Genomic DNA, 15,726 nt, shown 5'->3' on the forward strand with positions numbered 1-15,726 from the left:
GTTTCTGCTGCCCACGACGGAGGATTGGGCATGGCAGCGTCAGCAAGTTGTTTCCAGGGTATGTGGACTCCGCTGCGCCACGTTACTGCCGCGCGCTGAGAGGCCGCTCACTACTGGCGCTGCTGCGGCCTCTCTAACGCACACTTCTCTCACCCTCCTTCCCTCACACGCATCATACAGTCTGTCTGTCTGTCTGTCTGTCTGTCTGTCTGTCTCTCTCTCTGTCTCTCTGTCTCTCTCTCTCTCTCTCTCTCTCTCTCTCTCTCTCTCTCTCTCTCTCTCTCTCTATTTCTGTCTTTCACACACACAAACACACACACACACACATTTACACACGCACATACACGTGCGCGCGCGCGCACATGCGTGCGCGTACATGTACGCGCGCATATACACATATTTACACACGCACATACACGCAATGCGCACGCATATACCATGTATTTTATTTATTTATATACACACGCACACACATACACACTTACATATCCACACACGCACACACATTAACATGCACATATATACACATGCGCACACGCGCACACACACATATATATACACACGCACACACATACACACACGCACACACATACATACACGTGCACCCATACACACATATATGTGCACACGCGCGCGCGCGCACGCACACTATTGTTTTGGTTCTATTCTAGCGTCGGGCTTTATCTCTTTTGGTGTTGTCCAAAATGGTATCGCACTTCCCAAAATGCATAACGTCTTTAGACTTTACTGGTTTTTGTTTGTTTGATGTTTGTTTCCTGAAGAAACGTGCGTCCTACCAGTGACGGTGTGTGTTGTTCGCAAACACGGAGCAGCAGGCTGTTGAAGAAGTTCTCCAGTCGGGGTAGGAAACACTGACCCAGGTGTGTGACTGTGTGTGGTAGACTGTAACCCTCCAGATGCCGGCAGGCTCACTTTGCCACAACCAAACTTGTCAAATCAAAGCAAAATGGGACCAAATGCCCCGTGAAAGAAAACTCTTAAAAGAGGACAAACGGAAACAAAACAAAACAAGTAATAACTAATAACCTGCTGCCTCCTCTCTCAAGGAAAAAGGGGTAGAGGACATGGAGGAAAGCAAGTCCCATGCATCTAAACTGACACACACACACACACACACACACACACACACACACACACACACACACACACACACACACACACACACACACACACACACACACACACTAGAGCAGCAACTATCCTGACTGACAACAAACCCATCCATCCATCCATCCATCCATCCATTATCCAAACCGCTCATCCTGCTCTCAGGATGGTGGGGTTGCTGGAGCCTACAAAAGTCAAATCAAAGATCTTCATCTATAAAATGGGTTTGTATGATGTACATCCCACTAAATGTTATATTTCTTCCTATTTTGTTGTTTTTGTTTGTTTGCTTTTTGCTGCTTTTATTCATAGGCAACACTTGAACATCACTTCAAACAAATGTTAAGTCCATTGCACGGCTGTATAGTGTTCATGTCACAGCTTCAGAGGATTTGTAGTTGTCCCCGTCTTGCTCTTAGATAAGGGTTTACTTTTGTGGCGGTATCGGGAGGCTTCTCCCGGATCGCCACCTTGCCGTGGTGGAGAAGCTTGGGCGTACCAAGGATCCCAAGAGCTATGCCAACCAGCATAGGTCAACGGCCTTGACCTATCCGCCTTGGGTGACCCCACCAGGAGCCTCCACCTTGACTCAAGGGGGGAGGTTCCAGACCAAGCGTGATCCAACAAAGACCTCAACGGCGGAACTGGCGGAAGATGTCTCCAGGTCACAACGGCAGGGAAGGCGGATGAAGGCTGCAACAGAGGGTGGTCCCCAATCGCCTTGGTTCTCCACGCCATTGGACTCTGGCCACCCCCTGCCAAGGACCGTGTGGTGGCTGCCGGCGCATCAACCGCTCCACGTAAAAAGTGGCCACGCACAGTCGTCCTCCCATTATGCGGCTGCAGGACCGGCTTCTACACCTACCTGAGGACCCGGACCCAGACTATCCAGAGAGAGGGGGGGGGGGACTGTCATACTAGACTCCAAGTGACCGCCCATGGTATCGGGAGGCACACACCCGCGCGCACACACACCGGCGCGCGCGCACACAGAGAGAGGGGGTGAAAAGTTTGAGTGATTATATTACACGTAATGTAGTGTGCATAATAACCTGCAATATTTGAAATGATACATATGCATGCCAGTGCGTGTGCTGTTCACTCTCGCTGCTGTCTGGCCAGTGTCTAAACAGTACGCTGATACGAGCCGTCTGTGTCTTTCCACGCTACTTTCAAACATCAGACAACAGTTTAGGGCCGCATGGCTTTGCTCTAAGTGAGAGACGCCGTCATACCTCCGCATCAAACCCTCATAGCAGATCGCCACGGTACCCCCTCACATGGGCGGCGAGTTTGCGTGTCAGCTTGCAACGTGGCGCCCCGAGTACCCTAATGTTACCGACAGCGCGTCAGCCAATCAGAGAGACACCACGGACGGAAGAGGGCGGTCCCGCCTGTGAAACACGCACAGTGATTGGCTGTTGTTACGGCTGCAGGAAAACACGGTTTGGTTGCAGTTTTCTTTTCGGCAAAGCTCTTTAGTTTACTGCAAAAAACAAAAAAAGAGAGAGAAGAAGAGAGGGGGAGGGAAATAAAGAAAAAAAACGTCCCCAGAGTTGTATGTAAGTCAACACCTTCTTCTTTTTCTTTTTCTTTTGGCAGTCGTTAGATTTGTCGTTGTTGGATGCTGCGCCGCTCCGAAAACGTTTGCCCTCTGTTGACAAAGACAGGGAGGGCAGTTTAGTGTCCACGTTGCCGTGTTCGGTAACCGTGCAGTCCGGTGTCATAGGTCCGTTCAGAAACAGCTGACTCTCACCTCGGGACGGCCCCAACTTCACCCCACGCTGATGGACGTCTACGGCTACGTGTGCGCTCTGCTCCTCTGCACCGCCGCCACGCAGGGGAAACCCACGCTAAGGAAGGAGAGGGTGTACCATGAGACGGACCTGAGCAAGAGAACCAACGAAGACAACAAGAGCTTCCAGTACGACCATGAGGCCTTTCTTGGCAAAGAGGAGGCCACAACATTTGACCAGCTCACTTCTGAGGAGAGCAAAGATAGACTCGGGTAAGGACTTAACTCCTGCTTGGGCCATAGTCTGTCTTATCTATCTATCTATCTATCTATCTATCTATCTATCTATCTATCTATCTATCTATCTATCTATCTATCTATCTATCTATCTATCTATCTATCTATCTATCTATCTGTCTATCTATCTATATCTACATATATCTATACACACACACACACACACACACACACACACATATATACGGATGGGTGGCTCTCACCAGACTATTTTGTGGATACTCTGGACCAGAAAAAGCCTTTCTAACATGCGCATGTTAACACTGGGCCTGTTGTTCTAAATCACGCACTCCCACTTCTCCACCACTGTAATCTGTTGCGTGTGGCTGTTGGGGTTAAAGTTTCATAACTCCCGGTGTATGAGAAACATGTGCATGCCAGCAAACCCTCATGATATAACGGTGCATTATTATACCTAAATGAGGACTCCGTGTTATTCGCACACATTCGTGGGGCTAATTGACTTGTCGAGCTCTGAATTATAGATACCTCATCAAAGAAGCATTTTGCGGGCAGGGAGGTTTGATGGGAAGTTTGTGAGAGCTGCTGACCATGTCTACATATAGCCTTTTGTCACACTGGTTTACTGTTTACACTGCCAGAAAAAGCTTTCTCCTACTACTTGGATGACAAGTTGGCGCTGTGTAACACCATACTGTCTATGTGTAACACACGTTGGCTGAAATGGGTGTAGGCGGTGTGGATTGCTTCCTTTCCTGTAGTGCTTTCGGTGGGAGGACCTTTTAACATCACAACGTGGCAGCAGACATCCAGGAATACTAGTGGAGTACTAAATTGGGTTGGGTAATGCAAACTAAAATCATATCAGGATATTTTCCTCAGTCGAGACTATAATGATATGATATGACGATATACCAAGAAGAAAAAAAACTTCAGAATCGCATTTCATGAGCCCTTTTTAAAATGATAGATAACCTAAGATATATTTTGACCTGAAGTAACCAGATTATGTGGTAATGCAGAGGGAAAACATGTATATTGTGTAACGTTCTCCCCTTTTGAGGTGAAATGGTGCAAAGACACAACATGAAGATGTATGAATTGAATGAAATATACTGTAAGATTAAATAAGAAAAATTCAAATACTCGCGAGGTAAAGAAAATGAAAACTAGTAGTGCTGCAGGGTGTTGGACTGCAGGTTGTAATCATCATTATTAAACATCACACCATTACATTTATCTACAAGGGAAAGTACACATTTTTCATCGAAAATGTTAAAAGTGGCGCTCTTTTACAGCACAGCTGTGATAAAGAATTCAAACTGTTGCAAACTGGAAGCTTAATAAGAAAATCTGGCCAAAAGCAATTTACCTACAGCAGCTTAAGGCAATGTCATGATATTACAATAACTAAAATCCCTGACAATACCATGTTTCATATCACCACATTGATAATGATGGGAGGTTGAACAGATGGCCCTCTGGTGCAGTCGTAACAACCTGGAGCTGAACATGCTCAAAACTGTGGAGATGACAGTGGACTTCAGGAGGAGCCCCCAACACTGCCGCCCCTCACCATACTCCACACCCCGGTGTCTGCTGTGGAAACCTTCAGGTTTCTGGGATCCACAATCTCCCAGGACCTAAGGCGGGTGTCTAACACAGACACAATCATCAAAAAAGACCCAGCAGAGGATGTACTTTCTCCACCAGCTCAGGAAGTTCAACCTGCCTCAGGAACTGCTGATTCAGTTCTACACTGAAATAATCCAGTCTGTCCTCTGCACATCCATCACTGTCTGGTTTGGCTCGGCCACCAGACAGGACAGGGACAGACTACAACGGACAGTTAGGACTGCAGAGAAAATCATCGGTGCCAACCTGCCCTCCATTCAGGATTTATATACCACCAGACTCAGGAAACAGGCAGGCAAAGTGGCTGCGGACCCATCACACCCTTGTCACAACCTGTTATAACGCTCCCCTCTTGTAGGCGCTACAGAGCACTGTACACCAAAACAACCAGACACTAGAACAGTTTCTTTCTGCAGGCTGTCACTCCGATGAACCCATAACATGGTCATAATAAATCTAAGCATGCTGTATATACTGTATATTGTAGGTATACATGCATATTCTGTCATGTCCACATATCTCATGTATTTAAGTAACCTGCTAACATATTTATTCCAGCATTTTTACACTCTGCACCACTGCACTCTTGCCTTCCTGTTTCACCTGTATATAGTCATTCCTTGTATATATCCCTGAAGATTGTTGTGCTGTTATTCTTAATACATTTACATTGAGAGCCACTAAACCAGAGTCAAATTCCATGACTGTGCAAACATACATGGCCAAATAAAGGTGCTTCTGATATATCGCCCAACTCTACTACTTCATATGTACTAATGCGTCAGTCCACTCTTTCACAACCCCTGTACACTCCCTAGGTTTAACCACAAGGGTGTCTTGCCACTAGTGTATTTCTGCATAAATATAATGGGTCAGGAAGTGAAAGTTCCCGGAGATGTAGCCTAAATGTGTGAATGTTTCTTTGATACATCACCGTTTGTCATTACCTCTCCAAATTCTTATTGCTCAAGAACGTGCCAAAGAATTTTTTTTGTTTGTTTCAAATGAGTTTTGTGATTGAATTAAATGGCTTCAACACTAATCCTTAACTGTGTTTTCTCTTTAATCCGCAGTAAGATAGTGGACCGCATTGACGGTGACAAAGACGGCTACATTACCGCCAGTGAGCTCAAGGCTTGGATAAAACGAGTGCAGAAGCGTTATGTATATGAGAACGTGGCGAAGGTTTGGGCCGATTATGACTTGAACAAAGACAACAAGATCTCGTGGGATGAGTACAAGCAAGCCACATATGGCTATTACCTCGGTAAGTCTTGAGTTGCTTTTGGCATGTTATGACCGTGCTTATTTGGGCCATTATTGCATACTTTTCAAATGTTGCACAGCGCTTTTATAAGTTTGCCTGCCCCTCCTCTGATTTCAATTCATCCTCCCAGCCAACCCGGAGGAGTTTGAGGACGCAGCAGACCAATTCAGCTTTAGAAAGATGCTTCCACGGGACGAGAGGAGGTTCAAAGCAGCTGATCTTAATGAGGATCAAGCGGCAGACAAGGAGGAGTTCACAGCCTTCCTCCACCCTGAGGAGTTTGACCACATGAAGGATATTGTGGTTCTGGTAAGCTTTTCATTGCTGGATGATCGTAATGTGTGATAGATATGATGGCTTATTTATGTCAGTCGTTTGACTTGCCTTTCCTTTTTCCTGAGAGTAAGAGCATAAGGCTTACTGATGAGTGTTAGGCCGGGTTTACACAATGCGTCAAATTGCCAGGCAGCATAATCTGCTCCAATGTGGCACCTATATGTTAATAGATGAGAGTTTTTACACCAACTTCCATAACTCCATGCATAGAATAAAGTATACTTTAATTGTCAGGTCTGTTTTCTCCACGCATGACTTTGTAAGCACATATGCATCATAGTACCATATAGGCCCAGGCTTCATACTGTAACATCCAGCAGCCTTTTAGTGTTTTCTCGTGGCTATTGGCTGTTTATTACCTATATGTGCACCAATGTAAATGAAAAGTAATCATAGAGATGATAAATGCAATCTCCTATAGAATATCACTTTTGAAATGAAAATGGTTTTGGCACTGAATGATCTAATTGAAAATAGATATTTGGTCATTTCAGTTTGTTACAAATAGAGGGACATACCCAGATACTCGTGTGCCCGCTCAGCATTCGGTTTAAAACAACTAGCTGCCACTCTGCACGTGAAATTCCTTACACGTGCCATGTTAACCTATGATAGGCTGTTTTTACATAACTCTCCTTTTAAAAGTGAGACCCAGAGTACACAATATTGTTAAATTGATTTGTGCCAGTGGGCGTCCGGGTGGCGTGGCGGTGTATTCCATTGCCTACCAACACGGGGATCACCGGTTCGAATCTCTGTGTTACCTCCGGTTTGGTCGGGCGTCCCTACAGACACAATTGGCCGTGTCTGCGGATGGGAAGCCGGGTGTGGGTATTTGTACTGGGCGCTGCACTAGCGCCTCCTCTGGTCGGTCAGGGCACCTGTTCGGAGGAGGGGGGGATTGGGGGTAATAGCGTGATCCTCCCGCGCGCTACATCCTCCTGGCGAAAGTCCTCACCGTCAGGTGACAAGAAACAGCTGGCGGCTCCACATGTATCGGAGGAGGCATGTGGTAGTCTGCAGCCCTCCCCGAATTGGCAGAGGGGGTGGAGCAGCAACTGGGACAGCTCGGAAAATAGGGTAATTGGCCAAGTAAAAGTAAGGAGAAAAAGGGGGTGAAATTTTTTCATTCCACATGCTGTGTTAAGCTATGATGGGCTGTTTTTACATAACTCTCCTTTTTAAAAAAAAAAGTGAGACCCAGAGCACACAGTATTTTTAAACTCATTTGTGCCAATTTGCTATGTCATTGACCAGTAAGAAGCAAAGCAGCTATAAGGAGATTTTCACTTTATTCATCGGTCTCAATTTAGTTTTGATCGAATTATCATGACTGACATGAGCAAATGAGACCATCAGCGAGAAGATGAGATATTACCATATAGTGATTCCAAAGGCTCGTCTCCGGTCGGATTCCTCATGAAATCTGATGAAACAATTTACGGCACACAGACGGGATACATAGTCAGAATTACAGATACATTACCTCGTCACTACTACATCTCTCACTCCTCTATTCAAAACAAATGCACCACATGTCAGACGGTGAAGATAGATGCTTGGGACAATAGGTAATACTCAGGCAAATTAAAGTCATTCCTCCAGGAAGCACTACCGCTTTTGTCCACAGGAGCACGCAAAGTCAACAAAAATCCAAAACTTCTCATTGCAGCTTTGTAGTTCAATGCAAAATTGGTACATTATGATGTGTGCAATGCATTGTGGGTTTACAGCTGGGTGTTTGGTTGTCTTTACCTTGCTAACTAGCTGTAGAAGAGGAAAAGTTTGGCCAAAAGATGGGGTGCATAATTCGTTGTCATGAGCCATGGGCTTACGTGGTGCGATAGGAGGTGCCTTGACCATGTGAGCTGAGGACCACTAAAAAGAAATGAAAACAAGACTAGGTTAAAGCCTAGTATATGGCTGGACCACGACTAGATTTATTAAACAGCTGTTTTTGCACCACTATGTTTAAAAAGTGGCTGTTTTGACGTCGGTTCCATGAACAGCTGATGACGTTAATAGAAAACTGCAACCAATGGGGAAACTCCAACTCAGCCGTCCAACCAATGGTGAAACTCCATCACTCACTCACGGACAACAAAAAATCAACCTCACAAATGTCCTAAAATCTGAAGCAATCGAAGCATCCCCCAATGAGCCCACTGTACATTATGTTGTGACATCATTTGCTCATTTTGGATCAAATTTTATTGAAATAAATTTCAGACCACATATGATCTGCAACACAGTCTGATTAGAAGTGGACTGAGATGCCCAATGTTTTGGAAAAATTTGGAAGTTTTGAAGTTTGAGATGCACCTGAGTCCACCTGCAGTTTAGCCAACTGTCCAAATGATCTGTGTTTAGCAAAAAGTTTGATGTAGGTTTAAAATCAACTGTAGTGTACAAATGTTGTTTATGGACAGAAATCATTTTCCTTAATTGAAGGTTGCGTCATGCTTGTTCATTTTTCTAGCATTATCAAATTTCCTTGACATATTGGAGTTTACACCTAATATTTTGTAAATTCATGAAACACTTGGATAAATTTGCTACATTTGGATAACTTCCTGATTAAAATTTTAACCTAGCCCAGAAATGATTGAGTTTATATTTTTTTGGAACAAGTCTCTTGGGATATGCCGACCATCCCATTTAAGATCTGATCTTTAAATATAAATTTAGCTGCACTGAACAGTAGCGTGGGAAACATTGGAAGTAATGCATTATGCCTCTGTGTTCATAAAAGTTGTACTACCCATTTGACAGAGTTAATTATTAATACTTCATTTTTAAGTTGTTACCAAAGACATGTTCAGTCAGGGCCATCTTCACTGGTTATGGAGACTATAGGTAGTTTATATAGGCAGTTTTTCATAAAGTAGACATGGGATGGATTCTCACACTGCCCAAGGCCAAAGCAATATTTTTCTGTCTTAAATGTTTTGTTTTTTTACACAGTTCTCTCAAAAGTCCAAAAAAATGTCATCATGTCTCATGAGGGCAGTATTATTTATTTAGTCATGGGATGCAAAAAAATGAATTTTACTATTTGAGGATGGGATGTGACCATAGCTCACCAAGACAAACGGCTACCACAATGTCGCCAAATACACAGATGAGCCAAAACATTATGACCACCTGCCTGATATCCTGTCGGTTCTCCGTGTTCCACCAAAACAGCGCCGACCTGTCGAGACATGGACTCTACAAGACCCCTGAAGGTTTGCTGTGGTGTCAGGTACCAAAACATTAGCAGCAGATCCTTCAAGTCCTGTAAGTTGCGAAGTGGAGCCGCCGTGGATGGGACTTGTTGGTCCAGCACATCCCACCGATGCTCAATCGGATTGAGATCTGGAGAAGTTGAAGGCCAAGGCAACACCTTGAACACCTCCATCGTGTTCCTCAAACCATTCCCAAACAATATGTGCAGTGTGGCAGGGTGTATTATCCTGCTGAAAGAAGCCACTGCCATCAGGGAATAGCATTGCCATGAAGGGGTAAACCTGGTCTGCAATGATGTTTAGGTAGCTGGCAGGTGTCAAATTGACATCCACAGGAATGGCCGGACCCAGGGTTTCCAAGTAGAACATTGCCCAGAACATCACACTTCCTCCACCAGCTCGTTGTCTTACCACAGTGCTTCCTGGTGCCATCACTTTCCCAGGTAAACGGTGCACACGTACATGGCCAGCCATATGATCTAAAAGAAAATGGAACTCATCGGACCAGGAGACCTTCTTCCACTGCTCCAAGGTCCAGTTCTGACGCTTGCGTGCCCATTGTAGGCACTTTTGATGGTGGACAGGGGTCATCATGGGCACTGACCGGTCTGTGGCTACGCAGCCCCATACACAGCAGGGTGTGTTGCACTGTGTTTTGTGACACATTCCTCCCATAACCACAATTAAAATTTTCTGGGACTTGTGCGACAGTAGACCTTCTGTTGGTTCGGACCAGACGAGATAGCCTTCATTGCCCTCGTGCATTGATGAGCCTTGGGTACCCAACACCGTGTCGCTGGTTTGTGGTTTGTCCCTCCTCGGACCACTGTCACTAGATACTTACCACTGCTGACCGGGAGCACCCCACAAGCCTTGCCCTTTCAGAGATGCTCTGACCCAGTCATCTGGCCATAACAATATGGCCCTTGTCAAAGTCGCTCAGGTCTTTACTCCTGCCCATTTCTCCTGCATCCAACACGTTGACTACTGATTGTTCACTTACCATCTAATCTACCCAGACGTTGGTGCCCTTGTTTGGCTCAGCATTATTCAGTTCAACTGTGAGTGGTCATTATGTTTTGGCTCATCAGTGTATATTGAGATCTTCAGGAATTATTGTCTTCTCTCTCTCTATCTGTCTTCTTATATTGTTATATTATATATTAGCCCTATATCTGCCAATAGGCTATATATTTTTAATGAACACATGTTCACGCTTATTAGTCAACCACTTGACAAGAGAGGTTAAGTGGCTATTAAATATTCATCAGGGTTTATGGATGGCATATAACCTGCAGGAGGTGAGGAGATTTCGTTTTCTTTTTAATCTACTCATTTGAATGTTGTGTGCAAGTGTGTGCCATTGTATGCATTGCATTTGTTGTAGCAGTCGTTTCACGGTGGCTTCACAGGGCAAGCCTTAAAGCAAGCATTAATACCAATATATACAAATTATGGCGTGGCTTGAAATCCAGGTCATCTTGACAGGAAAAACCCCAAGCCTGCTCTTCAAGAGACGGAAACGGTCTTAAATCTCTGAAAAGTGGCAGATAGCATCTTTTAATGTGTGTTTGTGTGTGGGTGGTGGGTAGAGGGGGGTTGCATCAGCAGAGCAGTCTGTAATTGTAATGTCGTCCTGCCAGCCCAACTATAAGCAGACCCTCGTAGCTTTACTCGTACTGCCCGGGGCGGTGTGTTTCACTGTTATCACTCCCAGTGAAAGTTCCACTGCTGCCGCTGACCCTTCTGACCCCCCCCCTTTTATGATATCATTACCTCCTTTCATGTGCAGGAAACCCTGGAAGACATTGACAAGAATGGCGATGGACATGTGGATGAGGATGAGTACATTGGTGAGTTGTCGGCAGACTCATCTGGAGCAATTACTGTTCATTAGTGTAGTAGGACTTCCATTATTTTATTTTTTTTTTCTCAGCAGCAGTAGACAGACCACATTTTCATACCCTTTCACCACCAGTTTACATTATTTAAAAAAGCTTAATAATTTTTGTTGCAGACCGGATTTTGTTTAAAGCGGGACCAGGTGACTTTTTGCTTTTAACATATCAGTAAATTCATTTTGGTGGCATACTGTGATGGCTATGGGAGAACGACACAATCGCCATTCAGACCAGTTCCCCGGAAACCTTTGTTTTTTTACTATGCATTTTGTCTGCCGGCAGGCTCAAAACCTGCAGGGAAATGTAGGGATTGGCTTAAGGCACATGAATATAGCAATTTTACTTATCCTCCTCTGTGAACATACGTCCTATACTCCCGTGATAGTCTGCCAAGCTACGGCTTGTAAATAAATTCATGTATCTGGCAGCTGAAGGAAAGAAAAAAAAAAGCCACTCCGTTGTCTTTGCAACATCTGACATAAAAGACATTGCCATGGCGTCCGTGTGGCATGGCGGTCTATTCCGTTGCCTACCAACACAGGGATCTCCGGTTCGAATCCCTGTTTTACCTCCGGCTTGGTCGGGCGTCCCTACAGACACGATTGTTCATGTCTGCGGGTGGGAAGCCGGATGTGGGTATGTCTCCTGGTCGCTGCAGTAGCGCCTCCTCTGGTTGGTCAGGGTGCCTGTTTGGGAGGGAGGAGGAACGGGGGGGGAATGGCGTGATCCTCCCACATGCTACGTCCCCCTGGCGAAACTCCTCACTGTCAGGTGAAAAGAAGCGGCTGGCGACTCCACATGTACCGGAGGAGGCATGGGGTAGTCTGCAGCCCTCTCCGGATCGGCAGAGGGGGTGGAGCAGCAACCGGGACGGCTCAGAAGAGTGGGGCACGATACAATTGGGGAGAAAATAAGGGAAAAATCAACAACAAAAAAACGCAGCGGAAATACAAGTTTTAACTGAAATATCAGCAGGCGTTAAATCGTTGTTCAGTTGCCTTTATGTATCGCCATTGACAAGTAGCTAGTGTATAGTATAAAGTGCTGTCGTATTTTAGAGAATAAACATTTCCATTCACTTGAATTGTAAAGACAACACGTGTCAGAACCGCTGTTTCAGCAATGACTGTTAGAGTATATAAGCAGGGAAGACAGAGCTGTCAGAAGTTTGTGGATTTAGAGCGAATTTCTCCGCAGTCATATTTTCAAAGGCTAGATAACCTGTAATGCTAATGTCACCTGTGCTGTCTAACCAGATTGTTACTCTAGATTAGATCCTGTGGTACACTATGTTTTGTGTGTAAAAGAATCTGTGTGCTTTGCCAAACTATATGCGCCCTGGCTATATCTCTGTTTTAGTTACTGTGCTTGTCTGTTGCAGCTGACATGTTTGCCCATGAGGATGGAGGTCCTGAGCCAGACTGGGTCAGAACCGAGAGAGATCAGTTCTCTGACTTCCGGGACTTAAACAAGGATGGAAAGATGGACGTGGAGGAGATCCGCCACTGGATTCTTCCCAAAGACTACGACCATGCTAATGCTGAGGCCAGACACCTGGTTTATGAGTCAGATCATGATAAGGTAGGATAGATTTCAACAGAGGCAGCTTCATCATTCTGTGTTGGTGCCGTCACCCGAGATGTAATAATATAATCAAATTCATCTCATTATTAATATATGTTGACATCTCATATGTGGACAAGGCGCACCCAGTGGTTAGCACTGTTGCCTCACAGCAAGAAGGTCCTGGGTTCAAACCCCAAGCCGTCCCAGGTCCTTTCTGTGTGGAGTTTGCATGTTCTCCCCGTGTATGTGTGGGTTTCCTCCGGGTGCTCCAGTTTCCTCCCACTATAAAAAAAGATATGCTTGTTAGGGTTAATACTCCTGTCAGTGCCCCTGAGCAAGGCAATGGAAAGAAGAAGTGGAGTTGGTCCCCGGGCGCTGCAGCTGCCCACTGCTCCTATACAATAGGATGGGTTAAATGCGTAAATCTAATTTCATCGTTATCGTGTACAATGACAAAATAAAGTGGCTTCCTTCTCTGATGTTGATATACATATATATGTGTGTTGCCCCCTCTCAGGACCAGATGCTCACCAAGGAGGAGATTCTGGAGAACTGGAACATGTTTGTGGGAAGTCAGGCCACCAACTATGGAGAAGACCTTACCAGAAACCATGATGAGCTCTAAGAAATCAGTACAGCGTGTGTGAGTGTGTGTGTGTGTGTGTGTGTGTGTGTGTGTGTGTGTGTGTGTGTGTATGTGTGTGTGTGTGTGTGTGTGTGTGTGTGTGTGTGTGTGTGTGTGTGTGTGTGTGTGTGTGTGTGTGTGTGTGTGTGTGTGTGTGTGTGTGTGTTTTTCAAACAGCTGTGTCCCAGACTCTTAAAACCCCCTGCTCTATCAGGACCACTCCATCTTTTGGTAGTGGGACAGCTGTTGGATAAACGGGTACATACCCAGTATTGTAGGTAGCCCACCATGACAGTGGGGGGACTACCGATGACAGTAAGGCTCCTCAGTGTTTACATTAGCTTGGTTGTGTTTCTGACATTCAGGAGCAAAGCCAAAAACCCAGAGGAGATGCTTTACCGACCGTCAGCGGTGCCTTCCAACAATATGACTGGCGTAGCTGCCTCATACGTGATCTGTTTATTAAGAATCAAAGCTCACAGCTGAACTTAACACAAATTAGCAGATACAGGAACCTTTACTTTGATAAGGACTTTTAATGTGAAAGCACAGCTCAGAACACTTATTCTGATTTTATTTATTTATAGTCGAATTTGCGGGGTTGAGGTCTGGGAGGAACTCAGTGGTCAATTGAAGATCCTTATTTTTATACCTAAGACAATTGGTGATTTTTTTTTTTTTGGTTTACACTTTTTCAGGCCAAATAGTTTGAATACTTTCTGATTGTTAGCTTCCTCTAGTTAAATGTTTTAAGAACTGTTACTAACATGATGTCTAAATGGCATGATCTTTGCACGTTCTTCTTTCAGTATAGCCTGTGAAAGTTCACTTCTTTATTCTTGTTTGTAGGATTTTTGTGTGTGTGTGTATTTATTGTTAGACCTGTGGCCAGCAAGTGTAATAAGTTTCCAATTAAATCGTTGCTGACCCTTTCAGTGTGTCAAACGTTTTTCCTAGTTCCGCCTTTCAAAGGTAACCAAATGACAAACTAAAATCGTAAGTGGATTGGATGTAAGTAAGGATGAAAGAGGAGCAAATAGAAGAGGTATTTAATGGGGCGTCCCGGTGGCGTGGCATCTATTCCGTTGCCTACCAACATGGGGATCGCTGGTTCGAATCCCCGTGTTACCTCCGGCTTGGTCGGGCGTCCCTACAGAAAACACCTCCACTTCTTATTTTATGTCTGATGAATCTACATAATGTTCTGTCCGTAGTATAATTCACCCTAATTTTACTAAACGATGAAACATTTTGAGATTTTGCACATTTTTGTTTAATGCACACTCTTTTGTAAGTCTGAACACAGCATACTAAAAACATTCACCAACATTTTTTTGTTTGGAAAAGTCTAGTATTGTTTTTATACCTTTATCCATAAGAACTTTGAGGGAGTGGACTCGTCCTCATCAATATTCATGAACTGAACTTTGAGTAACAAAGTACAAGCAAGGGTAACGTTGGGCAGGGTTTCATATTTTGAGGGTTTGATCTGATTGGCTGTATGTAAACGAGTGTGTCTGATGACATCATGAGGACCAGAAAAAAAAAATCAGCTGGGAGAAGCTGAACCAGTGGGAGCACTTTTAAAGAGAATAGAAAAACCAAATTCTCTTTTCAACCCCCCCCCCCCCAATAAAAAGAAACTGCCAAATGCAAGACAATTAAAGCAATAAGAGATGTTAGAAAATATTAATGGTCAATTTCAGTTAGACCAATAACCAAATGCATAAGTCATCTGAGTCATCACCTTCCATATTTTTATTTAGTTCAGATATTTAAGGTTAGAGAAAGGGACGGAGAGAAGGGTGCACATGGGAAAGAAAACTGGCGGATTTCAGTCATGGACCAGTGGGGCTTCACGCAGTCAGACCATTCAATATCTCTGGGAACATAATTTTCATTTCTGACAAACTGATAGTCTCTAATGATCTTCAATATGATCTTTTTAGTCATTTTATTTTGGCTAGTATTATGTTTTGCTCCAGTGCTCAGACGAAACGTGAGCTAAATTACATTTATATGCAACTTTTTGGAAATTACAAAGTGCA

The 15,726-nt window shown here is 44.5% G+C and overlaps 1 protein-coding gene across 1 annotated transcript; it reads left to right on the forward strand.

Annotated features, from left to right (window-relative positions):
* Positions 1 to 2,660: 2,660 nt before the first annotated feature.
* On the forward strand, positions 2,661 to 14,703 carry rcn1 (reticulocalbin 1, EF-hand calcium binding domain). The gene is made up of 7 exons (XM_056278668.1): positions 2,661 to 2,690; positions 2,858 to 3,136; positions 5,830 to 6,023; positions 6,154 to 6,332; positions 11,379 to 11,439; positions 12,869 to 13,068; positions 13,571 to 14,703. Coding segments are annotated over exons 1-7 (1,023 nt in total). The 5' UTR covers positions 2,661 to 2,688; the 3' UTR covers positions 13,679 to 14,703.
* Positions 14,704 to 15,726: the final 1,023 nt, after the last annotated feature.

This window comes from Lampris incognitus, chromosome 4, assembly GCF_029633865.1.
Source record: "Lampris incognitus isolate fLamInc1 chromosome 4, fLamInc1.hap2, whole genome shotgun sequence".
In the NCBI taxonomy this organism is placed as follows: domain Eukaryota; kingdom Metazoa; phylum Chordata; class Actinopteri; order Lampriformes; family Lampridae; genus Lampris; species Lampris incognitus.